Source organism: Rissa tridactyla, chromosome 2, assembly GCF_028500815.1.
Source record: "Rissa tridactyla isolate bRisTri1 chromosome 2, bRisTri1.patW.cur.20221130, whole genome shotgun sequence".
Taxonomy (NCBI): Eukaryota; Metazoa; Chordata; class Aves; order Charadriiformes; family Laridae; genus Rissa; species Rissa tridactyla.
This window is the reverse complement of record NC_071467.1, coordinates 98,229,133-98,256,911: the sequence shown is the minus strand read 5'-3', so window position 1 is coordinate 98,256,911 and position 27,779 is coordinate 98,229,133. Positions and strand designations below refer to the sequence as shown.

The following is a 27,779-nucleotide window of genomic DNA, read 5'->3' as shown; positions in this document are numbered from 1 at the left end:
TGAAGATAAGGTGAAGTAACTGCTGCATTTTGCTTGCAGTTCAGTGGCAAAACTACATCTTTGACTCAGTCACAGCAGGGAAGGTCCTGACTTGTGAAGATGTCTCTTTCTATTTGTGCTGCAGTAAGTGACTCAGACCTCCCTGTTAGATTATTATTATGGGGATTTTTGTTTGTTTGTTTTCCCTTTAGAAGGGAATTCCAGAACTCATTTCACTCTTGTGGACTAAGTGTTGTGTTTCAGATCTTGTCTTCTCTCGGGCCATTCGATGCGTTTTGCATTAAGATAGGGGAAAGGGAAGAAGGTGAGGTTACTGTGCTACCTGGTTTTATCCTTCTGAAATATTTACAGCAGCAGACATCTTGGGAAGAGTTAGGTTACAATGTAAGTGTAGATTAGATTGCATAGTAATTCTGCGATAGCAGGGAATCCAAGTTGTCCTGCAGTCCCAGATGCCAAAAGGAAGCGATCCATCTTCTTCCTCACTTCAGGGTTTGTCTCACAGGGAATTTGATGTTACTGCTAATAGAGCCTGTGGCTCTTGCTCTACATTGACCTGCATAGTTTGTCTCACCGAAGAGATCAGCTGTCAGAAGACCAGGAAAAGAAATCTTGGCTCAGGCAAAGTTTTAATAAAGAAGGCTGTTTGGGTTTTTTCCCCACCTCTTGGGATCCTGAAAGAAAAAAATAAATAGAATCTATATCATTAACTCCTCCACAGTCAGTTTACCATGGTAAAATGTGGAAAATATACTGCAGTTTAAGGCATGTTTGTGATGATACAAAGCTGTCAAAACAACAGCGTTAAATGTTTGTACCATGATGTTCTCAGATGTGCAGAAAAAAAGTAACTTGGATCAAATCCCAATGCGTTAAGTGGTTTTACAGGACACTGTTCCAGGTCCACAAGCCCACTGAGCACAATATTGAATCTCATTCAATTTCTAACCAGCTGGAACTCTTGACTGAAGTGATATTAAGTCTTGTCGTTTCAGCAGGCTCTCATAGCTTGTCTAATAGAGCCACATTTTCTATTTGTAAGCTTCCTCTACTGAGATCCAGTGCTGTACTCTTAGTTTAGGCAGTTAATTTGATACTATTTATTTGCTCCTTAAGGCTTAAAAGTAGCAAAACTTTTGTGCGTCTTGTTGATGTCTGCTAAATAGTCATCTCGCCAAGTTCTGTATATTGAGTCCTTTCGGTGCTGTTTCATTACTGCTGGCAGAAACTTTTGTCAGCATTAGTTCCTGGGGTGGAGCTAATTATTGGGTTTTGGCTGTGTTTTGATGCCTGTATTAAGGGATACAGTAAGCAGTATTTTGTATCGTGTAAAATACAGTTAGAAAAGAAGTATTGCAGTTCTGCAACTCTCAAGATTTCCCAAAAGTATTCCTGCTAATGAAGCCTTTTTACAGTTCTGATTTAGGATCTCTAGAAACAGTAGAGTCTAACTGCAGTTGAACAGTCTTGGACTTTTACTGTTCTAAGAGAAATGTCTTGTAGCCAGAGTTCCTTCCTCATTTGTCTTTTTATGTGCTTCTATAGGTGTTTGCCTTTGATCACTGCTTCTGGTCCATGGATGAATCAAACACCACAAAATACGCAGGTAAACTATTTTCCATACATTTGACAGGGTAAATAATTTGAGAACATATGAGAGCTTGGGCTTTTGCTTCTTGGGTTGTTTTTGCGTTTTGTACTGTGATGCTCAAGTGTCGTCTTTACAAAAGCAGACTTCTCATTTTCACAGGGATTGAGTCATCTGAGTGTAGCCCCTCAGTTCAGAAGGAATGCAAGCTGTAAGGAGGTGCCAATGCACTGTTCAGGAGGGATGCTTTTCTTTTACATCTAAGCTATAATGTTCTCTTTTTTTTTTCTCCTCCCCTGGAAGAGCCTCTTGTGAGGATCGTTTCTGTCACTTAAAATGACATTTCCGTTCTGCATCAGAAATTACTTTTGACTAATGCTGGTGATGAAAGTGTGTGTTTTCAGTGCTCTGTGTTCCTGTGAACAAGAGAGGAATAAAGCGTGTTCTCAGATGTTGTGGTTATTTAAGGTCTTTCAAGCCGTTCATAGTCTGGTTGTTCAGATCCCTACTGTTTTTTGAGTGATCAACTTTGTGACTCCTTCCTCCCAAAAGCTGGATAATCCTGACAAGATTGTAACCCCAGTGGTTAGTTTTCTCATAACTGGATTTGTGTATTAGCATGCTCATACTTTATAAGAGGACTTGTTTTGATAGTACATCTCTGAACACTGGGATTTCAAGGCTCTGGTCCGTGGAAAGGAGAAAAAAAATAGCATTCAGTTTAGATATTCATTCATATTATGAAGTTTTGTGGCCCATAAGAAATCTTGATGGTTGATAGGGTTAATTATCTCAAAGTTTGGGATCAGTGGTCTCATAAATGAACTGTCATGTACTTGTGTTAAAATATATGTCTGACTGCTGTAGCCTCTGGTATCAAATCCCAAATCTTCGAGGTTGCACTTGATCATAGATTCTGCTGTATTTCTTGCTTGCCTGAGCAACGATAAGTTTCTTCAGGAAAAAAGTTCTGCCTCAGTTCATCTTCCGGTAAAGGTGTTTGCACTGAACAGATACACGGCACAATATTTGTAGTTCAGGCTGGCAGAGCCATCGGAGCACACAACAGCTCCTTTTGTGCCTGCACACCTCCGTTTCCTTTTCGTGGAAGGAGGTGATGGTACGCACCCAGATCTTGGCCCCATGGAGTGTGCAGGTGCGAGCTGCACCGTGGCACTAACCCACTCGCAGAGAAGAGATAGACCAGAGAAACACCCCTAACCAGATAAACTTGTTTCTGTCTTGGCTTAATTCTCCAGGTGAATTCACTGGGCTTCTACATCTATTTATTTTTTGAGTCAAAACTAGATTTCTCTAGCCTATTTCAGAACTTGTCATTGAATCTGTATCTGAGAACTGAAGTTTTATTATTGGTACGCAGATGAACCTCTCGTTGGACTGCACTCTAGAAAGCTGTCACCCACATCTCTTGCGTTTTCTTACTGGCCAGAAAGCTATAAGGCCGCTTTTTTGGCCTGTTCCAGATAACGTTCCTTTTGGGGAAGAAAAACCCCAAACGCGTTTTCCTGTGGTTTTTTCATAAATATGATAAGAATGTGAGCTTCAAGACTTGCATATGAAAAACAATGCTTTCACTGAGTATTTTCTTTTTTCTTGGTATGGTCTTGAAGTTAAGTTATGACTTCCAGCCCTCGTGTTCTAGAACATAATGAGTTTGGCAGAATATCAAAATAGAAGTAAAAACAAAACAAAACTGTTTCAGGCCTAAGTTACTGGGTTATTGGCTTGTTCACTTGCTTGTGCATGAACTGATACAATATCCTATATTATAGCAGTGTGTCTTGTTTTAGACCCACCAAACCAAATACTGAAATGGCAAGATTTCAGTTTTTATGTATTCGTAGTATTAAGGTGCCCTAAGTCTTTTTCACAGCTTGGCCTAAATTACTCTACTGAACAAAAAAATATGATAACTGGCTTTGGTTGGGGTTTTTCGTTCCTTTACCTCATGGAACAAAACCCAGTCGTCCTAGGCACCTTGCAAATGCACACGCTGTCTATGTCTGGAGATTGTACCAGACTGTTACAGAATTAACAAGCTTAAAAGAGTCCAAACAAGCCACCTGACAGCTTGAGTTTTTGAGCTAAGCCTTAATTTTTAGGTTGGATGCTGGACTGCAGAAGGGCTGCTGATCCGGAAGCCAGACAGATGCATTAAATACTCCCTGCCCAAAGTAACTCTGTGTCAATGCCTAAGTTTAGTGTCACTGGCAAGAGCAGTGATTAATTGCACAATTAAAAGGAAACACGTATAAAGCTTGAAAGCTAAGTCCAAAATGCTTGTAAATGTAAGCTTCAAGCTTAAGTAAAATTCTTGAAATATGGAAGATATGTGAGACAAATGTAATTACTTGAAAAACCTCTTTATCTGCATCACAGAAATACAGTGGAAGGTTTAACAAGAGATTCTCATGTATTAGGTTACCCCATCAGTCGCTGCTCTCTGTGCAAAACCAAAACATGCTCATCTCACATTATGTTGAATAGATCTATTGTTGTGTATATCATCTTATATTAAAGATTTTGTTGATTGACATGTGGGACATGAGAAAACCCACAGAATGGTGCGCACGACAGACAACATACATCTGAATTCTGTGTTGACTTATGTGGATAACTCTTCCATGTTTAGTGGTTTTTTTGTTGTTTTTTTGTTGTTGGGTTTTTTTTTTTAATGTTGACAAAACCAAAGTTTGTGCTTTTTCTGGAAATGCACATTTGTTACAGGATCCTTAAAGCTATTGCTCGTGACTATGGGCTGGTTTTATTTTTCACTTTGATCTATAATACTTCTGGCACTTACTAATATTGTTTGCACAAGAGCAAGATTCTTGTTTGGTTAAACTTAATCACATGGGTAATTGGTAAAAATTCTCAGGATGTAGCAGAGCAGGGTTGACCCTGAAATGGGATTAGCCATTTCTTTCTCTTACACTAAACTCATTCTGTGAGATATCTTCATCTTTTTTGGCTGAAGCTAAGGCTTATTTTGTACATACTAATTGTCTTTCTGAACTCATATTAAGGAAGTACAAGGAATCTTAATTCCAGTTTGAAAGTTACCTTCTCTTTCCAGTGTTTGAAAACATGGGGATTATTGCTGTGAAGACCTAGTGCTGTGTATTTAGACTCTAATTTACATTTCAATAACTCCATATGCATGAGGCACTAAACTGTCCTTTTTTTCCTTTTTTTTTTTTTTTTTTTTATTATTGTGATACAGAAGTAGGCTGTTGGTAGCGTAATTTCTTTTTAAGCAGTTTTTTCTCCACTGGGTTCTAAATTCTAAAATGATCCAGCAATATCACTAACCTAAATAATGAAGGTTACCTTTATGTGAGGAAAAACATCTAGAGAGGGCATCTTTGCAGCTGTGCTCGCAGGACTGTATCTCCCATGAAGACACCAGGGAGCCTGGAGCACAGAAGACAAGTACGCTAATTCACAAAACCTTTGTGAACGTGGTGCTTTGGGTTCAGATTCTGCAAGAGGTGGAGGCTGTTTAACAACCTGATATCCCAGCTTAGAGACTGCAAGATGCAGAACCCCATCTGAATTGCTCTTAAGACTGAAAAGGAAGTGTTTATGTTAAAATATTTTTTGTTTTAATCCAGCCAATTAGCAGGTAGAGAATTACTCTGAATACTGAGGCTTTGTGTTTCCATACAATTTGTGGCTCCATTGTTCCAAGCAAGGAGTGATTGCAGACCTCTGGGTTTGTGCCGATCATCACATGCTAGCTCCTCGGCTTTTTTTACGATGATTTAATTTTGAAAGATGTGGTTGGGTATTTGGTAAGTATATGACCCTCTTATCTGAAAGGGAAAAAAAATAACCAAAAATGGGTCAATGAAATAGTTTTTTTGGAGGAGGGAGAGGTATTTGGTTATAAGAAAGAATGAGTTTGCCTTGATCTGGAAAAGGGAAGAGTTTTGCCTGGTAGGCTATAGGAGAGGTGTTTTGAGAGTATGCAAAATAGCTTATTATTACCATTTGTTTCTTGACTTGAATGGGTCAAGAGTCATTTAATGGATAAGGACACACCTGCTTGCCTTGAAAAGCTCACAGTCACAAATAACAGCTCGGCATTTTGGTGAAAGGGAGGACACTGAGAAATTCTCAGAGACGAGAACAAAGAATTCTTTTTACAAGCTTAGACAACAGTAAGAGCCCATTGAAGTCTGCACTGAAGTGGATTTTTAAAAGGAAGGAAAGAAGCACTTCTGTTTGGGAAGGATTCAAGAGATGATATAAATAACTACAGTAACACTTAGGCAGGTCCATTCTATGGACCCCACACTGTATTGACTTAACCGTGGATTTTTCTTAAACTCCCTAAGCTGCATCACGTTTGGCCTGAAACTTCAGATCTGTGTTTCCGCAAGCTGTGTTGTCCTGAGAAGCTAAACACCTGACTTGGGCTAAGCTATAATTTTATATGAAATATATATATGCTGACTACCACTCTTCCAGTGGCTGTTTTAAAAGGAAGCAAAGCAGGCAAGTGGTTTAAAGAACTGTACACTTCTGCCCTCATGAAAGATTTTAAGTTGTGGATTATGAGCAGACAGGAGTGTCTGTCTGTAGTTCAGGCCTCCCCATTTAAGCTGTTATGCGGGAGAAGCCTATCCCTCTCTTACTATTCCCTTGACGTTTGTTTTTTGGTTTGAGGGGTTTTTTGTTTGTTTTTTTTGTTTGTTTGTTTGGGTTTTTTGTTTTTTTTTTCTTTAGAGGAGTGTGTGTAGAGTATGTAGAACTTGATTTTGTGTCACACAGCTGACACCTGACCTTTACATTTTTGGGGAAACTCAGTATAATTCAGTATAATTTTAGCACTGTACAGGTCAGGCATTTAAAATGTAGGTGATGTGGCATCTAATTTGAAGTACTTGATAGCCTTTAGTGGATCAAAGCTTTGAACATTAAAGACTCCAGTGCTTTGTCAATACTGTAGTGTTAGGCTGCAGTGGTTAGATGATGCTGGTAGCTGTTTTGCTTTTAGGTTCTTGTTAAGGTGAACAACAGGCATCTTTTTTCCAAATTTAGAGAGATTGTTTTGACACTCTCATCTAGCAGGGCTTTTAATAATTCTGATCTCTGCAGATCAAGTTTTATTTTAACTGTTAGATCATGGAACCAACTGCAATTTATTGCTGTCAAGATTTGCTCATTAAAATGTTCCGGGTTAGAGATTAAGCCATAGAGTTGACTTTTCAGTGTTGTACATAACAAGTTGTTACTTGGTTCTAGCTATATTTGCTATCAGGAATGGCAGTGATGTGTCATAACGTTGCAGTCATGACCTGGCTGAATGAATCTATGCTAATATGAGACAATTATCCCTATTTCAGATGGTCAGGTTGTTATGAACTAGAAATACCAGACGTCTGAAAACGAGACACTGAGACTACTTTTTGTTAAAGAACATCTTGAATGTGTTTGTCACTAAATGAGCAGATCTTGGGAAGGACAATAACTGCCTTTTTTAAAGGGAGTTTTGTTGGAAAGGGTGTGGACCTTTTCCCTCCCCTCCCTTTTCTTCCCTTCTTCTCTTCTATCCGCTGGCATCAGTCTAGCGAACTTGAAAATGCCTAAACTTTACTTGTAAATAGCTTCATTTTGCAGATTGCGAGAAGAGGTCTTAGGGTTCCTCTGCAACGTGTAGGTTTCTGTAGGAACATTATCAAATCATATTTCCTGATTGGAGTTTCAGAAACTGTAAAGGGATGATACAGAGGGAGAGAAGGGGAATAAGCGTAGAGATGTAAGAGAGAATACTTAAATATCTCATTCTGAAAATGATGTGTGTTGTATTCTTGCATGTTGGGGTCTTTATCTGTCTTTCTATTTTCAGGGACTTTTTGTTATTTTATGTATTTTCTGAATTTAAATGTTCTAATAATTTATGCTGGCTCAGAGATTCCAACTAAGATTTTCATATGCAGCTCTGTGGGTAGATAATGTGAAGGTTTTATTTTGAATTGCTAATTATTTAATAGCCACCATTAACATGCACTGCCATACTTCGCTACTTTTGTTTTATATTTTTGCCATTGAAATACCCAGCCATTTCAGTAGGTAAAGAACATGTGAAAAAACTTTTTAGCTTCAGAGTGCAATACTAAATACCCTTGATACATGGTACTAGCCCAAGCACGGCTTTTGAAAGTCCCAGGTTAAAAATGTGAATCTGAGAGAAGAATGGGCTTCCTTTGGCTTTCAGGTAAGTCACAGATACCATTTTGAGTGCTGAAATCTTCAATATCTTTACTGTGTTTATTTCTAAAAAAGAAATGTTTATTATCGCCGTTTATGTGTTTATGGAAGAATGTCAGAGCATGTCAGAGTGCTTAACGTGAAAATATTCAGTCCTAAAAGCTGATGGAAAAGATTCTTGGGTTAGTCTCCTGCTGGAAGTGGCCTTCTGAGGGATTGAGAATTACTCATTTGATCTTTTGTGGATGATGCTGTTGGCATCAGGCTTCCAGATGCGCTTGTCAAAATGTGCAGATAATGTCTTGAAGCTATGAAGACAGTTACAGCTGTGTGGTGAAAGTGGAAAAGGTTTCCATGTTGTCTCGTTGTTGCTTTCCAGTACGTCTGCAGGACCAAGCGGGGATCCACCAGTGTTTCTCAGGTTTTGAATAGCAGGGCATCCCTAACACTGGGTTGACATGGTTTCCTACCTTGTAGCATTAGGGGCACTGCCACATGCCCCGTAACTAACATCCAGCAACATTGTCTGATAATCTTTCTCACGCCAGGTTAACAGTCTTGCTCCTTGAAGTAACAGAAACAAGATTATTTAGACTGTGGTCTGCAAGAAAAATTCACCGGACTCGCTCCCCTTTCCTTGAAGGGATGAGCAGACAGGAGATCCTTGCCTGTGAGAATTAGCAGCTCGTACACTCATCCTGGGCTCCCTGACGGCCTTGGCTATGCTTTCCCCAGCGTGACTGACTGCGTGTCTGTCGGTCACCTAAGGCTTGCCCAGGTTCTGAGCAGAATACGAGAGAGGGGACAGGTGTTCCAGTGTCTGGCCTTTAATTGCCTCTATAAGAGGCTCTGTGGTCTTATCCAGCTGGAAGATTTGGAATCCCTCTCTTAAAGACAATAAAGGCTGGTGTAGGGGATATCTTTCTGTTAACTAAACAAATTAAATTATTTTTCTGTATTTCTTCCTTTTTCTCTAGATTAAGTTAGAATCGAGTTTAAACCCTTGCTTACCTTTCCAAATGCTAAGTTTCTGTGGAAGAACAGTCCTGTAAATAAGCAAAAGTATTAACTGCAGGCAGTATAGGTTTTTTTAGCAAAACAAAAATGCAGTAGTGTAGACAATGGAACTGCATTATTTCTTTTGTCCATAAGTGCACATAGACATAATTCTGTATAATACAGATTTTATAATCAGTTTGCAAACCCAATAATAAAATTCATGAGGGAAGCAGTGAGGTTGCTTAATGAAAAATATCTAAATCTCATGGTTGATATGCTGCAACCGTCAACAGTACACTGCATTAGTAAATTAATAAAATACCCATAATTGAAGTTTAATATCTTGTGTTCTTTTATGTGAGTGCACTTAAAAACAAACTTTATTTTCTCCCATGATAATTTGACTGGTTACTATAAACATCACTCTAAGGACTCATTTGTCTATGTTTGTATTGCTGAGCTCTTACAAACTGTAATAAACTCATAATTTTAGAATTATGTATCAGTGTCTGATTGACTTTCAGTTTTAGTGTTGACCGTTTGAAAATTAAATCTCTTCTGAAAAAACCCAACCAGCCAACCAAAAAAACCCCAGCTTTGCCTGTGAGTTTCAAACAGGGTTCCTTTCCTGGTATTTAGCAGTAAGAGATTCTGTGGGCCATCTTATGGTTATCATGACTGTGCACAGTTTCATAACATTTTGATACCTGTTTTTCTTGGGAAACATGGAGGAGGTTACTGTTTTATTGTTGGTCACAACTGGGTAATAAAAGTTTGGGGTTTTTTTTTCCTTTTCTGACAAATGGTTTTATTCTCCACTCACAGTCATTGTGCAATATATATGCTTTTTTTCTCTTAATAATTATACTCAGCTTCAATATTTGCTTGATTTTTTTTGTCTTCTTGATCAGCAAGATCGTAAGTGGCTCCTTGCCTCTTTGATACTTGGTAACTTCAAAATGGGCCCTCAGGAGCTGTTTGGAAAGCAAATTTTTGTGTATTGTACGTTCTTATTAAAATCTTCCACTGATATATTTTCTTCATTCATTCTTCAGTAGTTTAACGTTCTCTATAGCTATTTCCATGTTGTTGAACAGTGCTCTCTCAACATAGATATTATAAAATGACCAAATGATCATAAGTCGAATGAGAATTGAATTCACGTGCATGGGGAAAGGCATGGAGTTACTCCAGAGTGCAGCAGATTCTCCTCTGGTTTTAATTCCTGTATTCAGCAATTCTGAACTGTGTTAATCCAGGGAGCAGTAACACTTTGGAATTTCAAAAATTCAACTGGAAAAGACACACAAAGACCGTTTGATAGGGCATTGCTGTACTACTTTTTCCTTTACAGCAGAAGAGAAATTAGGTTAAAGAAAAATAAAAGTGGTGTAGTACTTTTTAGTCCTATTTATGTGCCTGTAAATCTTTCCACATGTTGTTCTGCAGGAATTTTCTGGGCTACCAATTACTCAAGGATCATAGAGTGTAAATATTCTCTTGCAGTGTATAAATGTATAGCTAGATGGGGTTTTTTTATGCCAATACATTCCATTTTGAGAACTGTGGGAGTCACTATTGCATCCGCTGTACAATATAATTTCTTGTAGCTGACAACTGCTGAAATTAACTTACCTAAATGAGAGATGCAAGTGATCACAGCTGTTCAGAAAGTTACCAGGCAGTGAATGTAAATTTAAAACCAAACACCTGAAGGTGTATAAATACTGTCCTTAGCTCAGATCTGCTCATTTTGGCTATACACACAGATGGTGTAATCCTCAGATCAGAACTCAAAGCAGACAACCCATTGACCCTCCTTCTGGTGTATAAATTCTGGGCTTTCCTATCGAAAAACAAACAAACAAAAAAACCCAACCACCACCACCCCAAAAAACAAACAAACAAAACAACAACAACAAAAAAACCCAAACCAAAAAAAACAACCACTATGCCCGTTTTCATCTTCTACGTCTAAAAGTTTGAAGCACATCTAAAATCTGCCTGGCACAGAGAGACAGTTTTCAGACTATGAAGTTCTGCAGCTGATGTTTCAAACTATGGATTTGACAGAATATATCCTCAAACAGCTCTTTTGAAGTCTCACGGCCTCCCAAGATGCATTTCCTGCTGAATGTCATCAGAATGCTTTTATATTGGTTCCAGCATCACCTTGCCATGGGGTGAATCATAATAGCTTATGGTGAGACTCGAGGCCAGTTCCCAAGAGAAACAACTACTACTATTTCTAGCATAATATTTGTTGTACCTCTAATATCCTAGATCACTAATGAGTTTCATTGCAATTCTGCTATGGAACTCTTTCGGGCACAGTTTGTGATTAAAGAATTTATGCCGATCGCAAAATTTACACTCAAATAATACAATATTTAGACATCTGTGTTATTTTCTAAGCATTCAACTTAGGATGCCTTTTGAAGAACTGCTTCCTTCACAGGAAAATCAGCAATATATTTAAACACAGACGTAGCTGTTGCACTAGTTTCAGGCAACAGTTCTGAACTTGGCCCTCAGTTTTATCGTTTGTTCAATGCATATCAGTAATTTGCAAACCTCTTCTTTTTTCTTGCTTTCGGTAATTTTTAGTGTGTTGGTCAGTTTAAAATTAACTTAAAAATAATTATCTTCTAGGTCAAGAAGTGGTGTTCAAGTGCCTTGGAGAAGGAATTCTTGAAAAGGCCTTTCAGGGATATAATGCTTGTATTTTTGCCTATGGACAGACAGGTGAGTCTCCTGCGCTAAAGGGGAAGAACGCTTTTTGTGCACCTGGGAAGTGGGAAGAAGAAAACATAAGTATTACGCTAGATAATATTTAAAAATTGTATTTTGAAATATCATGATGTTAAATGCCAAACATTTAGCACAGTCAGTGACAATGTAAAGTTCTTAAAGCAGCTCTAAATATATTCCTAGGTACTACCTGTTGGGGCCACTTTCAAAGCCTGAAAGGAGTAGTTCATACCGAAGGCTCATTCAGTCTTTTGTGTTTGAGTGTGTTCAAAGGAGTCCCAAGTAATGGCCCCGCTGAAAGAAACCTTCAAGATAATTTCTCTTTTTGTTTACCTGTACCTTGTAGTCCAAAGAGCAAGCTATCTGTCTGGAATAGCATGTCATATTCTTCTGATATGTGCTTCTGGGGGAATAAAAAGAGAATTAAAACATGTGTGTGCTTCATGAACAAATGAGTAGCTCGGAAATTACATTCTAAAGCATTTTCTTCTCCTTTTTTTTCCTTTAGGTTCAGGAAAGTCCTTTTCAATGATGGGCAATGCAGAGCAGCTGGGTCTGATCCCACGGCTCTGTTGTGCTTTATTTCAGAGAATCTCTATGGAAGAAAATGAATCTCATACTTTTAAGGTTGAAGTGTCCTATATGGAAATCTACAATGAGAAAGTCAGAGATCTGCTTGACCCAAAAGGGTGAGTAGCTTCACTCTCCCCCACGGCCTTCCTTGTTTTTGTCTGAACCTGTAAAAGTAGAAATCACTTTTGGAAGTCCTCGAGAGTGTTTTTTACAAAATGTATGCTTATATGACTTCTTTAGAAAGGATTAGATATCGAACACCAGAAAGTATATCCATCTATATGAAGTAGTAACTGGTGTGGATCAATTTAAATATTAGGATACCAACATAATGATACAAATAAATACTGTATGAAGTAGTTTACCACCAGAAAGCAAGACTATGTAGAAGTAAAATCTAGGGTATTTTTGCTGTATGATCCAGACCATATTCAGGTAAGAGTTTTCATCAGCTATAAGGAGTTTGAAGTTTATTTACAACTTGGTTCTCCTGGTTTAATGTTGAACTTTCTGAATGTGGAAGGGTGGCACCTCAGAATGCACTTGTGGCACTCTGTTTTGTTTACACAAAAATACTTTTTAGGCTCTCTGTCTTGGAGATGTCTAGACGGGAGGTATTCTGATAGGATTTTTTTTTGGCTGACCATTGATATATGTGGTATATATTTTGATTCTTGAACATAATTGCACTAGGTGAAAAAGTATGCAAGTCAGTCAAAAAGGTAGATTTGAGACTTACTTGATACGTGTCAACAAAGTGTGGAAAAGGCAAGAGGAATTGAAGGTTTAGCAAACTGCTGGGGGGAGGGGCGAGGATTTTTGGTTTCTTTTTTTGTCATCATTCTTTCTGCCAAATAAGGCGTTTCGGGTTTTGTTCCACCACAAATACTGGGGTGGTAGGATGCATTAAAAATAATTCATGTATATAGAATAAAACTGGTTAGATTAATTTGAGTCTTTATTGTTAATTTGAGTTTAAAAAAAATCTGGAAGACTTCTTTGCTCCGGTTACAATTAAAATATAAATTGCCTGCCATATAGAAGATTCTTATCACTTCATACTATATTTTTTGTTTTTCAATAAAGTTCACACTAGTGGATTGTGCATAAAGTCTGCTTTATCCCATAGGAGTCGGCAGTCTCTTAAGGTTCGAGAGCACAAAGTGTTGGGACCGTATGTAGATGGCCTGTCTCAGCTGGCTGTTACAAATTTTGAGGTAAATATAAACTAATGACAAGTTTATAAATAACACCTATGTACATAAGCAATAGGAATCTTATAAGGGATAAACTAGTGTCTGTACAAACAATTTGGCTCTTGAGTGTTTATGGTCTCTGGCAGTGGCGAAGATCCTCTCTAATGCTTCAGGAGTATTTATTTCATGTGAAAGCATTGGATTTGCCTTTACATTGGTTAAAAATATAATAGTGGTATCTCTTTATTTTGCGGTTTTCAATGCATATGGTATACACCAAGAACACCATGTTTCCTTGACAAAGGAAATATGAGGCTTCCAAAATAAGAATATTAGTCTTCCAGCACGAATTCCTTTTGATTTTGTTGTTGAATACGACGACCTCTTATTTTATACATGGGCATTGCTTGAGGAGCTACAACATGGCTTATATAATTCATAATTTAAATCACGGCAGCATCTGAGCCCACTTGAGTTGACAAAACACATTCAAATAAATCAGTATCGTAGAAGCCAATGAACTACAATGGAACTGCAATGAACTACAGCTACAATGGAAATAATTAAAGTGGTGCAGTTTTATGAATTGTGGAGGCCTTTCTTTTTATGAGGAAGCTGATTTGAAAATGCTGTTTTTTTAAAAAAAATAATCATTCTTTGTACTATTATGTGGGAACCTTCTTGCTTTTTTATGGAGATTTTTATTTTTCTGAAGCATCCGCGCATATTATAGAGTTATAAAAACTGCTTTTGCAGCTTTTATGGTGAATTGTGTACTTTGAAAGAACATCGTCTTTGTTCAAATTCTAGGAAATTTTGTTCATGCCTAGTTTTTGGTTGATGACTTTTATGAAACTGTCTTGGAAGACTCAGCAAGCGTGTGTATCAGACTCAGCATAGTCACCTTTGTTTTTACGTATGTGGGAAGGTACAGGCTCCAAGTGAGGTAACCTTTGAGCCAATTATGTGAAAATAGCGTTAGCGCGATTCAGTAAAGAGGCAACGCATTGTGTTCACCTGTGTAAGTAGGTCTGTGCTGACCTGATTACTGGCATTAAACAATGTGATTTTTAATGTGGATATTGCCAACATATTTAATCAGCAGATAAGGAGAAGGTGCAGTGAATGTAGTTGCTGGGCTTTTAAGCGCAGCACTTAAAACAGAGATGTGATTTAACGTTGCCCTGTGGAATTACATACCGTCTGTACCAATACATCTCAAAACGTGCAAAGAGTTTTCTCATTGCTTCTGCCTTCCCATCTTCCTCTCTCCCACACATACACACCCTTCCATCTAGATGCGGATTTTGTTCAGCAAGCACAATACTTTCTTTTATCCTAGCATCACTTTTTACTCTTTTTGCTCTAGGATATTGAGTCACTGATGTCGGAGGGAAACAAATCACGAACAGTTGCTGCAACCAACATGAATGAAGAAAGCAGCCGCTCTCATGCTGTATTCAATATTATAGTGACTCAGACACTTTATGACCTGCATTCTGGTGTATGTATTTCTGTTGATTAATTTCTGAAGTTGTGGTGAATTCTTCTTCTTCCCTCTTCTTCCACATAAATGATCTTTTTAGCTGTCCTTCTACCTTTAATGCCATGGTGTCCAGTAATCAAACTAATGTTGGCAAGACCATGAGATTGAGAGAACCCTGGAAGAGTGAGGAAGCACACCAGATAAAGCAAACAGTTGGATCACTTTTTAAAACTGTATTGGCACCATGAAACGTGTCTTAGGTCTTACCTGTTGCTGAACTTTGTATGTTTTGATGGCCTATTCTGCCAGTAAGGTTATTAATGTTACCACACAGCTGGTTCTGGTTCATTAGTGCTTTAGCTCTTTACTATGAAATAGTGACTCTAAAAAAGTGACTCTTTAAGACCTGTAAAAACTTTTGACAGTTCCTTCTTCTCTCATATCTTGAATTTGATACTTTAAACCACATTATTGTGAAGAACAGTGTTTCATGGTGCTGGTGTCAGACATGCTAGCACTTTGTGACGATGTTTCTTAGCTGTTGTTCTCCTATGTCTCATCTTCACAGAATTCTGGAGAGAAGGTCAGCAAGGTCAGCCTGGTGGATTTGGCTGGAAGTGAGAGAGTGTCCAAAACAGGAGCTGCAGGAGAGCGTCTGAAGGAAGGCAGCAACATAAACAAGTAAGACATTGACATACGCAGGTTTCAAAGTTTAACCTTGTAAGAATGACTGTTGTTTCTGTGGCCTCTTCTCTTGGTGTGCTTGTCACAAGTCATTTCAAATGATAGAACTCAGCAGCTGCAGTTTGATACGGCTCTTTGAGCTGTGCTAATCACTGTGTGTTTCTTTACATTGGCGTAGGGACCCTGATTCATACTTGACTCAGTTGAGGGCTATATGAATTTTATCTGGAAAAAGTGACAGCAGCGCTCTTTAATTAAGCGTATACCTTTTGTGATTCATTTATACACCCTGTCCCCAGGCTTATGTGTTTGTCTCATCATCTGCTCAAGGAAGAATGCAAAGTTGCAGAGTTGAATGGCTTTGTTCCAACATGTATTAAGATATGTAAGAATATAATTCACAGTTTAAGAAAACCAGATCTGAATGAAGCTGTGTTAGTTTAGCATTGCCTTGGGCATTTGTACTCAAGCAATGACAAGTTTCAAGGCACTTTTTTACCGTAATTACTGTGTTATTGCCCAAAAGCAAGAATTTAGCACACAATTACCGCTGTCTTAAATATACTAATTTTCCTGGGAAAGAGAGAGTTTAACTGTTACATTAAAAGCTACTGCTTTTTCAGTTTAATTTTAAAATGTTACAAAATGTTTTTGTATTTTAAGTTAACAATGACTGCACAAAGTATGTTTGAACAGCATTAATGCTTAAAATGATTTTAAATTACTCTTTTTAGAGTTTGAACGTGTTTGCTCTTTCTAGCTTAATTTCTAATCTACTTTGTGTTTAATGCGTCATATTGGTAGCTACGCTGGTGTAGTCCTTGTGAAACAAAATTAAGTGGCTCTGTTTGCCTAATGGCAGCTATTGTACTTTTACCCCACAGGTTACTAGTTAAATTTAGATGGGTTTTTCTAGAAACTGTATTTGTATTTTGCATAAACAAAGGTGAGATTAAATGTTTCTTTCTAATTCTTGGGGAAGAATTCTAATGCCAACTCTCCCAGTGGCTATTAACAAATTGCAAGTATAGCTACAGATAACAAAAAGACTTCCTTTTTTTTTTTCTTTTTTTTTTTTTTTCCTATTAGAATGTTTACTCGGTGTTAAACGTTTAGGGCATTGATGCAGTAAGGGAAGGTGGTTTTGCCCATGCTGAACCTCTTTGACAATAGAGACTTCAGAAGGGAGCACCAAACTTCTACTTCTGTAAAAGATATTTTAAAAACAAAAGTGGACAGTTCTACATTTTCCCATCAATTACGTTTTTATATGGTGTACATCTGTATTATTTAGTCCATTTATTAAGCGTTCTCTATTCGCATTCTCTTTTGGAATTGATAGGCAAGAATCCTGTTCAATATCTCCATCAATGACCTGGATGAAGGGATAGAGTGTACCCTCAGCAAGTTTGCTGATGATCCAAAACTGGGAGGGGTGGCTGACACACCAGAAGGCTGTGCAGCCATACAGAGAGACCTGGACAGGCTGGAGAGCTGGGCAGAGAGAAACCTTATGAAATTCAACAAGGGCAAGTGTAGGGTGCTGCCCCTGGGGAGGAATAACCCCATGCACCAGTACAGGTTGGGGGCTGACCTGCTGGAGAGCAGCTCTGTGGAAAGAGACCTGGGAGTCCTGGTGGACAACAGGATGAGCATGAGCCAGCAATGTGCCTTTGTGGCCAAGAAGGCCAATGGCATCCTGGGGTGCATCAAGAAGAGTGTGGCCAGCAGGTGAAGGGAGGTTATCCTCCCCCTCTACTCTGCCTTGGTGAGGCCACACCTGGAGTGGTGTGTCCAGTTCTGGGCTCCCCGGTTCAAGAAGGACACAGGGAACTGCTGGAGAGGGTACAGCAAAGGGCTACCCAGATGATCAGGGGACTGGAGCATCTCTCTTATGAAGAAAGGCTGAATGATTTGGGTCACTTCAGTCTGGCAAAAAGATGACTGAGGGGGGATCTTACCAACACTTATAAATACTTAAAGGGTGGGTGTCAGGAGGATGGGGCCAGGCTCTCTTCAGTGGTGCCTGGTGACAGGACAAGAGGTAACGGGCGCAAACTTGGACATAGGAAGTTCCGCCTAAACGTGAGGACGAACTTCTTTACTTTGAGGGTTGCAGAGCACTGGAACAGGCTGCCCAGGGAGGTGGTGGAATCTCCATCTCTGGAGACATTCAAAACCCGCCTGGACGCGTTCCTGTGCAACCTGCTCTGGGTGACCCTGCTCTGGCAGGGGGGTTGGACTAGATGATCTCCAGAGGTCCCTTCCAACCCTACCATTCTGTGGTTCTGTAATTCTTGGTGCTGTGCTTGGTGTCTTCTGTTAGATTTTTTGCTGTTATTTGGAGCTTTAATGAGGTCTGACTTTTACTGGAAGCCTCAAAATTGGTATACATATTTTAGTAGACCAGTTCTTCAGAGGGCATTGTGTATGATCATCTTTTTGTTGTGATTCACCTTATTTATTTGGGAAAGGCAATAATCTTTTCTGGAGTAATCCAGAATATTTAAACGATATACCTTACTATGTTGGCTCCTTGTATTTTTTTTATTCTTTTAGAAAAAAGCAGTAACTTGGACTGGCACAATGCGCTATGTTTAATGAAATAAAAAATAGAGTTGCTGAAATTACCTGGCAGATGAACTTGCTGCTTGTGGTGTGTTTTATTGCCTTGAAGAAGAATGTGGAAATAACATACCTGTGTACGTATTTATGAGACAGGGAAAATGTACACTCAGCTGTGCATACCAAAACTGCGTAGCGTGACATTCAGCCAGTCTCCGCGGGTTTCTCTGCTCTTCAGTTTCTGCATGAAACCTGGCTAGGGCTCTGGCAGCTGCCGCTTCCATCCCTCAACTCATCTTGCTCTAAACGCTCTTCCCTATCTTGGAACAGCGTATTGCAGTGGGGAGGCAATGGATTGCTCTCCCATTTACTGAAATAACTGAGAGTTGTGTCATTTTGTTAACATCTTCATAAAGTTGTAATAAAGGTTACTTTTGTTTTTTCTCAGAGATGGTGCAGTGTTGCCTTTGTAAAGGTGCTGGGTGTCTGCTTTCCGTATTATTGAGGTTTTTGGGGGACTTGCCATCTCTCATGAGAAAGCTGATGTGCTTGTTCCTCCCCAGGATGTGCTGGTTCCTGTGCTGAGGTAGAAACACAGGTGCTTAACGTTGTGGTGCAGTCAAAGAACTTCTAGAATGCAGTAGTAGTAGGAAGCAGAATAAACAAGCTGTCAATTAGTGGCTAAGAAAAATATTTTCTGTGAGCAGTCTGCAATTTTAGCTCTGATTAGTAAAATCATCGCTGTTGTCATTTTAACTTGAGAATGCAAAAAGAAGCCTTTAAAATGTAGGCAGGGGAAGGAATGGGTTGGGACAGGTCTGGCTCCAAACTGGTATTAGGGAGGGGTTTTATATTCAGATTTAACTAATAGAAAGGTGGATTCTGCTCATGGAAGAATTTGGTTGTAAATTGTGCAGAAATAGCTTGAATAGGTGTCATTTAGGAACAGAGCTCTTCCCTGCAGCGAGGAAGCAACACCTCCCCTAAAATGCTGCGAACTCAGGCCCACGGTGGGAATGTGCAAGTTTCCCACCGCTCGTCAGCAAGGGCAGCCTGGTTGTGCCTGGGGAAGAGGGGCAGGAATGGAGAGCGCGGGGAAATGGCACCTTCTGCGCCAGGTCGGCTCACTCTGCAGCTTCTGAACCGCCTCGGTCTGCCCTGCGCTACCGGCTTAAGGTTGATTCATTATAGAAGTAGCATGAGATAGGATCAAAGTAATGACAGATCTCTGATGCATCGCTTAGCATGAAGGAAAGCAGCCGATGAGTCCTGTAATTACTTTGTTGGGCAGCCGTTTCTTTTACTGCTTTCCTTAAAGTCTTTTAAACAGCTTTGTATTATGAAATCTCAAGCAGAATACATAAATTACTCCAGTTTGGCTTTTATTGCAGATGTTAACAGTTAGTCTTAAAATAAAAACAGTATTTATAAGGAGCAGAAGTGTTATCGCATCTCTTAATCCTGTGTTAATAAACTGTATCTTATAATTTCCTGTTCATTAAAATACAGTGCCCATAAATTGGTGTTGCAGCCCTGTTGTGAAATAGTTTTCAGTGATAGGTCTTTCTGAATCCCTGTTCTTCTCATCTCCCTTCTGAGCATCCTTTTCTTCCCCTTCCCTCCATTTTTGGCTTTGATTTTCACATTTCCCCTCATTTAAAGAGGGAAAGAGGAACTGGAGGAAAATAGGCCAGGGTGATTTTTTTTTAACTTTATGCTCCTTGAAGGTGGACTTTATTGGGAATATGCTAGTGGCGCTTTTGAGCGGTGCTGCAGGAGGTTGTTATGGAGCAGCATACAGCATCCTGCTGTTGGTTCTCGCATGTTTAGCACCCTGCCATCTCCGTCTGCGGGGACCAGAGATTGGGGGCGAGAAGCCATTCTGCCTCCCCCATCTTCCCCCCACAAGCTTTCAGAGGTCGTTAGGCTTTTGTTTAGGTTGCAAACTAAAACTAACTGTCCTTTTTGCTGTGAATTTTTCAGAGGTGAATTGGAAAGTTATCCTATGGACAAATTTACAAAATAGAGTGCTCTCTCTTTGGGAGAACAGATTGCCTAGCCTCTCCTTAAATTTCTTGTAATTTTGCTTTCAGGTCTATGCTATATCTTCATACCACTTTGTGCTATATGCAATATAGGCCATCTTTTGTGACACATGTAATGGTTCTTATTACCTTACCCTCAGACGTCTTCCTTGAAATATTCTTCTGCAACAATTTAGTCATTTTTCTAAATGTTATTTCTGAACCACTGGTAGTTTCAAGGACCACTGAGGCCCTGTTACAAATATTGTGCAAACACTGCCCATCAACTAAAATAGTACAAGTCCTTGGAAAAGGAAAGTCAAAAGGATGGAGTGGAACAGTACAATTAAAGATTTATTTGACTATCTAATTGCGATGCTGATGAAATTTTCCGTGGCAGTTATAAAGAGTAGCTGGATAATTGGGCATAAGTATGACAGACCAGGATGCTCTTGGGCTTCAGCGCTGTCTGTTTTAAAACCCTTTAGGCATCTGTTTAATGTTCTCAGGCTTCTGAACCAGCTCATTATCTTAAGCATACTCGCTCCAAGAGCCCCGATGTCACTTAAAATTTACGCAGGTTTGTATAACAATTGGATTACATAATGCATGGATGCTTTGCACAGATTGCTAATGCAGTTACCCCTGTTGGTAGAAGTGGTACATGGACCAAAATGAACGAGTTATCTGTATTTTTCTTCATGATTCTAGAGCGGTGTTTTGGATCTGGGCTAGCAATTTGGGGGCTTTTCTCTTTCATGCTTGTGCAACATTTTTGTAACCGGGAGATTGTTTGGTCTATTTCCCCCCACAAGAAGCTAGTGAGGCTCCACCTTAATTATAAACCAACCCATTTGTCAAGGCACCTCCTCATCGGACTCTTCTGGTGAGCAGTCTTCCATTGTCCTGTGATGGCTGATTAGTTGCTGGTTCACCAGGCAGACTAGTTCTCCTGGGCTACAACTGTCTTGAGGATGCCTCCTTATGGCTAAGGAATTGTTCAGTTTTAGTCTGTTGTTGAGCCAGTGCTCTTAAAACCTTGTTTCCAGAGGCGGGATTCTTGCTGTGCTGCTGGTGCTAAGTTCTATCAGTGTCATGAGCCAGTGTCCCTTAGTCTCTGAGGAAAGGTAGATTTCTAATCAAAGGCAGTGATTCTCCCTGTACAAAAGCAGTCTGCTTTGCACTTTTGAAACTATTTTGAATACCCAAGTACTTCAACTTAGTCTTCCTGGAACTTAGTACCAGATGAGATGAAACACTGTAGATACCCATTTCTTTTCTTCCGAATACGTAACTTTAATAAATACGTTGCCCTGTTTAGAGCTGGGAAATGGGCTAGCTGATCTCCTGTGGTCATTTCCAACTTGAATTATCCTATGATATTTTAAAAATTGGATGTGAAGTTCTGCAGAGCATAAGCTAAACTCTTTAGCAAATGCCCTTTTCCGTCTTTTATTAAATCTACATTTGGAATATGTGTTAAAGCTGTTCTGCTGTGTTGCATTTATAGATCGCTTTCAACGCTGGGTTTGGTTATATCATCACTTGCTGACCAAGCAGCAGGGAAGGGGAAAAACAAGTTTGTGCCTTACAGAGACTCTGTACTTACTTGGCTTCTCAAGGTAATTAATATTTTCTGTTCACATGATGTCACCTTAGTAGTCTGTAGGATCATTGTAGCATACCTCTGTGTACATGGACTTATCTTGTTTTTCAAGAAATGAGCTAAGGAGCTCTCATAGCTATAAGTTGTTCCAAGTAACATGAACAGCTAAGTGTATCCTATGTTAATTCTACGTAAAATCCTGTTTTCAGTTCTGTTTTCAGTTATAGTGGAATTAAAGCTGGTAGAGGTGGCTGGAAATGTTACGGATCATACTGGTTAGTTTACATCCAGAGTACCTTTCAGTTCTAAATAGTACGCTTTGTGTTTTAAGTATCTTTGTAAAGACATTCTGTCGTCTCAGAACAATTTTTAACCCTGAAACTTTCTGTGGATGCGTTCTGCAGGACAACTTGGGAGGAAACAGCCAAACGGCCATGATAGCCACAATTAGTCCAGCAGCAGACAACTATGAAGAAACACTCTCTACTCTGAGATATGCAGACAGAGCCAAAAGGATAGTTAATCATGCTGTGGTGAATGAAGATCCAAATGCAAGGGTCATCAGAGAATTACGCGAAGAAGTTGAAAAACTGAAAGAACAGCTCTCACAAGCTGAGGTAATTTTGTTCACAGTACAACGTAAACTGAGTTTCCCAAGGAAATGTCAAACTCCGACTGGAAGACTAGCTTTCTTTTTAAGTCTTACAAAATGAGGAAAGGAAGAGTCTTCCACCACCACCCCCTTTTTTTTTTTTAAATTTTTTTATAATTGACCTTGTTTCCTGAAATAAATCCAGCGTAATGTTTGTTTATTTTTAGTAACTTTTCAATAAGGACAACACTGTGCTGATGGTGACCCTTGTCAGGATAGACTGTTCTTGAGAACTTCATGTCAAGCAAGAACTGATGCAGCAAAGATAAGAGCTAGTGTACAATTTCATTGTGTAGACTTACTGGCAGAATTTTTTTTTTTTGCATTGGTGGACTATGTAATTGTATGACACCAAATGGAAAAGTGTGAAAAGCCGTAAATCTGGTATTAGACCACAAAATATGCGAGACAGACACTTCTCTCCTTGACATTTGTGAAAATCTATAAAAAACTGACAAAACTGCAGCACCGAAACCATCAGCAATTTGCTTTATTGCCTTAATAGTACTGTGCGACTGCTGCTTATCTTAGATTTATACTTTTAATTGGAGAGTAAAGTATCAGGGTAGGATAGTTTACTTGGTGATTACCGAAAGAAATCAGACACTGCACTGTAGGAAAATATTTTTGATCTTTTCAGGCAAGACACAAAATACTGGTGCAAAAAAGACTAGAAGTGTGTTTGAACGTAAACTTGTGTGGTGTTTAAACTTCATGTTCGTTTAAGGAATAGTGTTCCTTGTATGAACAGTTCTTTGCAGGCTGAAATGGGAAAATCTGCTTTAAGAAAAAGGAGCCATTCACTTTTTTGTAAATAAAAATCTGATCGAATCTGGTATTTTAAATCAGAAAATATCATTGTAGTGTGTTCTAAATTGTGTTGACAGACTGTGGCTGTATATAATCAGTAGGAAGGTGTCCAAAGTTGTACTAATTTTTTAAAAAGTTTTTTCTATTATACTTTCTGTTAAAATGTAGCATTATAGGCCAGCCTGTTGAATTGTTACTTGGCACTGGACATATTCAAGCCCTTTGCTTTTGTTTCCTCTTCTGAATTGAGAAGCCTGTGTTAGCTCCAGTGCATACCTTCCTTCGAAGGTAACTAACAGGGTCGGTCTGAAAGCTTTAATGCAACTCTAGGAACACTTATGAAACCAAGATAGAATGGAAGGCTAAATATTGAGAGGAATTTGCATTTGAAACTACTGTTGGAAGAAAGACTTCGCAGTTGAACTTCAGACAGCTAAGACTTAAAGTTTTAAAATATTTAGATATTTTTATAAAGACACTGAACCTTAAGTGGCCAGGCCCAGGGATTTTGTTGGTTCCTTTAGCCTCTGCAGCTATGTCAGTCTTCAGCTATTTCAGATCTGGAGCTACAATAGGTTGATTCTGTCCTCTTCCCTTGCAAGCCACCTGTTTCTTCATCATCTGCCATGAAAAACGTGGGGGTATAGTTGAAATCTATACCTGTTGCATTTCATATTATGTTGCTGTGTTCAGTTTCCTTGTGCGAGCAGAACTTGCAGTGGTTAAGAGTAGCTGAAAGTTTTTGCTAATTTCTGTCTTTTAGGCCATGAAGGCACCAGAACTGAAGGAAAAATTGGAAGAATCTGAAAAACTAATAAAAGAGCTAACAGTCACCTGGGAGGAAAAGCTGAGGAAAACAGAAGAAATTGCACAGGTATTTCATAAATTTTGAGGAGGAAAGGCCAGATACCCATATAGTGCAAGTCAGGTGAATTTCGTGAGCTGTAGTGGACTGTGCCGTCTTCCCCACCAGCTGTTTAGAATTCCTCTGGATCTTTGTCTTTTCCCCCTGGTTTCTGGTTGGCTTTTTTTCTCTGAAGTCTAAATTTCATTAGAATAAACATAGCTGTGTCATGATGTCATTGATAAAAGCTAACATTTGAGTTTAAAATAAAACATCAAAATATCTTTGGGCAGCTCATTTATTTATAAGGCCACAGTGGGATCTTGGATATGTTTCCCTTGAAGTGACTAAGAAAATGAAAAATTACAAAAGGATCAGAATTTTGCATAGTATTTGTTGGTTTTGCTTTTAATGGCTTCTTAATCAGAGAAGGAAAATTTGTACATGTATTCACTAATGTTTGTTCATTATTATTGTACTTAAAATAAGACTTCTGGATTCCAGTGTACTTCTCCATCATTTCCACCATCTATAGCTTGGAGAATGAGTATGGTTGGTTTCCCTTTCTAGTCCTAGTGTTCCAGAAGCATGCTTTGGTGCAGCCACTGTTTAAATAAAATAAAAAAAAAAAAAAAAAGCAGGGGGAAAAAACAAACCAAACCCCAACCAGCCAGACAAAAACCCCCACCCCCCAAACTGTAACTAAGCAAGAGATGTGTGATTGAGTAGATGCTTTAGCTGAATTAATAATAGTACTGCAAAAGAATAAACCTAAACAAAATCTAACTTGTTATTGTTGATGTGTAAAAATAAATTCTGTTAAACGTATGCTACTTGACCAGTGTCTTAAGTTCAGTTTCTGGTAGCAATATACAGAATGCATGTTCAGCATGTGCATCTTCATCTTTAGTTGCTTTGCTTTCATTTACTTGCTGTACTTTTGTCCACATAGTGTAGCAGGCAAGATTAACCTATTTTTGTGCTTGCAGGAGAGGCAAAGACAGCTAGAGAGCATGGGAATTTCCCTGGAGTCTTCAGGTATCAAGGTTGGGGATGACAAATGTTACCTGGTGAACCTGAATGCGGACCCTGCGCTCAATGAGCTTTTGGTTTACTATTTAAAGGTAAGAGTGCGAACAGGATGTTTACACAGAATGAAAGGACACTTGTTTATTGTTTTGAATTTCTGGCTCAATTTCTTATTCAGCTCGTATTTAGATTTTTAAGACTAGTTGCAGCAAAATAGGATAGGCCACCTCCTATTGTTTAGGCTTTTGTTCTCCCTTTGCAGTTCAGCTTCATTGTTTTCCTAACTGATCTCCTGATTACCAACAGTGGGAGAAGTGCTTAATGTGTGCCAGTGTTGAGACAAATTCTAGCATTTCCAGACAGGATGTGCATAGAATTGCCTTTTGGGCTGAACTTGAAGCGAGAGCTTCGTGTTAGATCCTTCTTTTTGTTAGTGAACTGAGGATTACTTTAAATACTCAATCAGTTAATCATAAAGAGATGATGTTTAGTAGTAATCAGTGAGAGTAAACTGCTTAAGTGTAAGAGAAAAGGGGGAAAAAAAAGGCACTGTTAAAGATTTACAGAAATGTCTTTTCCTAGTGCCACTAGCTTTCATACCATTTTGTTTAGCACAGTCTCATGTCAGAGTGAAAATAGTGTCAAATACAAACCTAGTGAGTTTGTGAGGAGTTGTGAGCTCCTTGTCAATAAGATATGAAAGACTATCCTGTCTATTTTTATAGTTACTTTTCTGCTTTAGTGGCTGAGATAGGGCTTCTGTATTTGAACAGTAGCAAATAAAGCACAGCTTCTCTTTCAACAGTGAAGTATTTCAGCAGAATTTACAATGTGACTTGAAATTACGTAGAGATTAGTATGTTTAGTTGAGTTGCTATATAGGTGTTTTATGAAAAGTAGCCAATTCCGTGCACCTAGTTTTACTGACCATGCTCTCTATATAAGCCTCTATGAACCTGGCTGGTTTTCTGCATTATTTGCATTTATTGCCTGTATGCAAGCATAGTCTGAGAATATTTTTAAATCAGAATTTATGTGTCAACTGCTTTATTTTGCTTTATCTAAACCCATATGAAGATAAAGTGCAGAGCAGAACAGCAGCTTGTGTGTGACCTTTACAGTCTTCAAATCTGCTGTGGCACCATTTCTGCTCTGTAGAAGTGCTTAGGAAAGGAGAGCACGTAGATTGTGCAGTCTGTGCTTTAGCTAATATTTTCTTAGTTATATAAACAGTGATAGTTTGCCTGTCTCTTAGTAACAGCTTATTTTCCAGGATCACACAAGGGTTGGTGCAGATACCTCTCAGGATATACAGCTCTTTGGTATAGGAATCCAACCAGAACACTGTGAGATTGATATTGCTTTAGATGGAGAAGTCACACTCACACCAAAAGAAAATGCAAGGTAAGGAAGATCAGCAGCACTTTCCAGTGAAGTGTTTGCTTTTCTTTACCAGAAGATAATTTACATGCATTTTTATTTCACAGTTGGAAGTATCTTACATTCTGATCAATGAGTGGCTTCAATATAGGTGACATAAACAGTTACTTAAAAGTGATAAAACTGAGATTCCCCACTCGTGTACACACATGCTCACCCACCCACCCACTCTGCAACATAACAGGCAACGTGTTTGGCTCAGAATAAACCATCGCAAGAAGGTATTCAGCGGGAATGGGGGACCGTTGCCTGTCTGTATCCTGGGTGGTAACAGGATCATGGAGACACTGCTGGCTATCCCGACCCATGCGATGGGATAGTGTCGTGTCGTGATGGAGGTGGATAAATTGTGCCTCGTGAGTAGTTCCTGTTGCAAAGCTCAACATTTTGTGGGAAATAGGTGTTTTAAAGATCTGAAGATCTTTAAATTTTTTTGTGATTTTTAAATTTATTTTTTAAATCTTTTATTACTGCTGTGTCTAGTAAATATGCAGTGTGAAGTCACATTTCTCCTTTTGTTCCTACTTCTGTATCTTAATTATTTTTTTATTTTGGGAGCACTGTGGCTTCCTGGATGGAATTGTAAATGTCTTTTCACTTCATCTGTGACGTGTGATAAGCTGTACTTTTGTCCTATTTAATAGTCATGCTACCTGACTGAAATCTGAATATCTAAATAAAATGTAGATTAGTATTAGAAGGAGAAACAGAAGTTTGAGTCACACTTTTAAAAAAATCCAATTTCTTTCGTTCTGCCTTCAGTAAAATAACTCTTGGCATTTGCATTTTTCTTCTGCAGCTGGCAGTACAAAATTTTAAACAGATGGGATTCAGACTTGTGGTGATAGAGTTACTGTGCTGGAAATCAGTCATTTTGACTGGCAAGAACAAAGGCACATGTCAGTAGAAAAAAACGTACTTTATTTTACTAGTGCCTAGTCTGCAATGCTTAAGTATCAGTTCTTAAGATACTAGTGTCAACAGAAATTTAGTTACCAAATTTCATTGGAGAAAAAAATAAAAATCTGGTTTTAAATCAAATGCTTACATGTTTGTGCTGACTTACTTAAGAGAGACAGCTGAATTTGGAACAATGCATCTGAAAAGGCTTTTTTCATTTTACTTCAGTTTTTTTTCCCTTTCAAATAAAATGTTCTGCTTTGTGACTCACATATGCAGAAGTTCAACAGCTCCATTTTTCCCATTTTATGGTTGAAACTTAATTACGGAAAACCTAAATACAAATACAGCAGTATACCAGATGTTCACAAAAATAGATCCTTCTTAATAATAGA

At 38.8% G+C, this 27,779-nt stretch overlaps 1 protein-coding gene across 10 annotated transcripts in view; it reads left to right on the top strand.

Annotated features, from left to right (window-relative positions):
• The window catches only part of KIF13A (kinesin family member 13A), a 118,633-nt gene that overhangs the window by 51,806 nt on the left and 39,048 nt on the right, over positions 1–27,779 (top strand). For 8 of the 10 annotated variants that reach the window (XM_054190509.1, XM_054190513.1, XM_054190508.1 and 5 more), the window contains exons 4-14: positions 1,546–1,606; positions 11,477–11,569; positions 12,084–12,264; positions 13,278–13,365; positions 14,714–14,848; positions 15,399–15,511; positions 21,614–21,725; positions 22,114–22,326; positions 23,935–24,045; positions 25,005–25,139; positions 26,318–26,448. In XM_054190509.1, the coding sequence (XP_054046484.1) occupies positions 1,546–1,606; positions 11,477–11,569; positions 12,084–12,264; positions 13,278–13,365; positions 14,714–14,848; positions 15,399–15,511; positions 21,614–21,725; positions 22,114–22,326; positions 23,935–24,045; positions 25,005–25,139; positions 26,318–26,448 (1,373 nt within the window). The remainder of the gene's footprint in view (positions 1–1,545; positions 1,607–11,476; positions 11,570–12,083; positions 12,265–13,277; positions 13,366–14,713; positions 14,849–15,398; positions 15,512–21,613; positions 21,726–22,113; positions 22,327–23,934; positions 24,046–25,004; positions 25,140–26,317; positions 26,449–27,779) is intronic. The other 2 variants (XM_054190506.1, XM_054190510.1) reach the window with 1 other exon arrangement.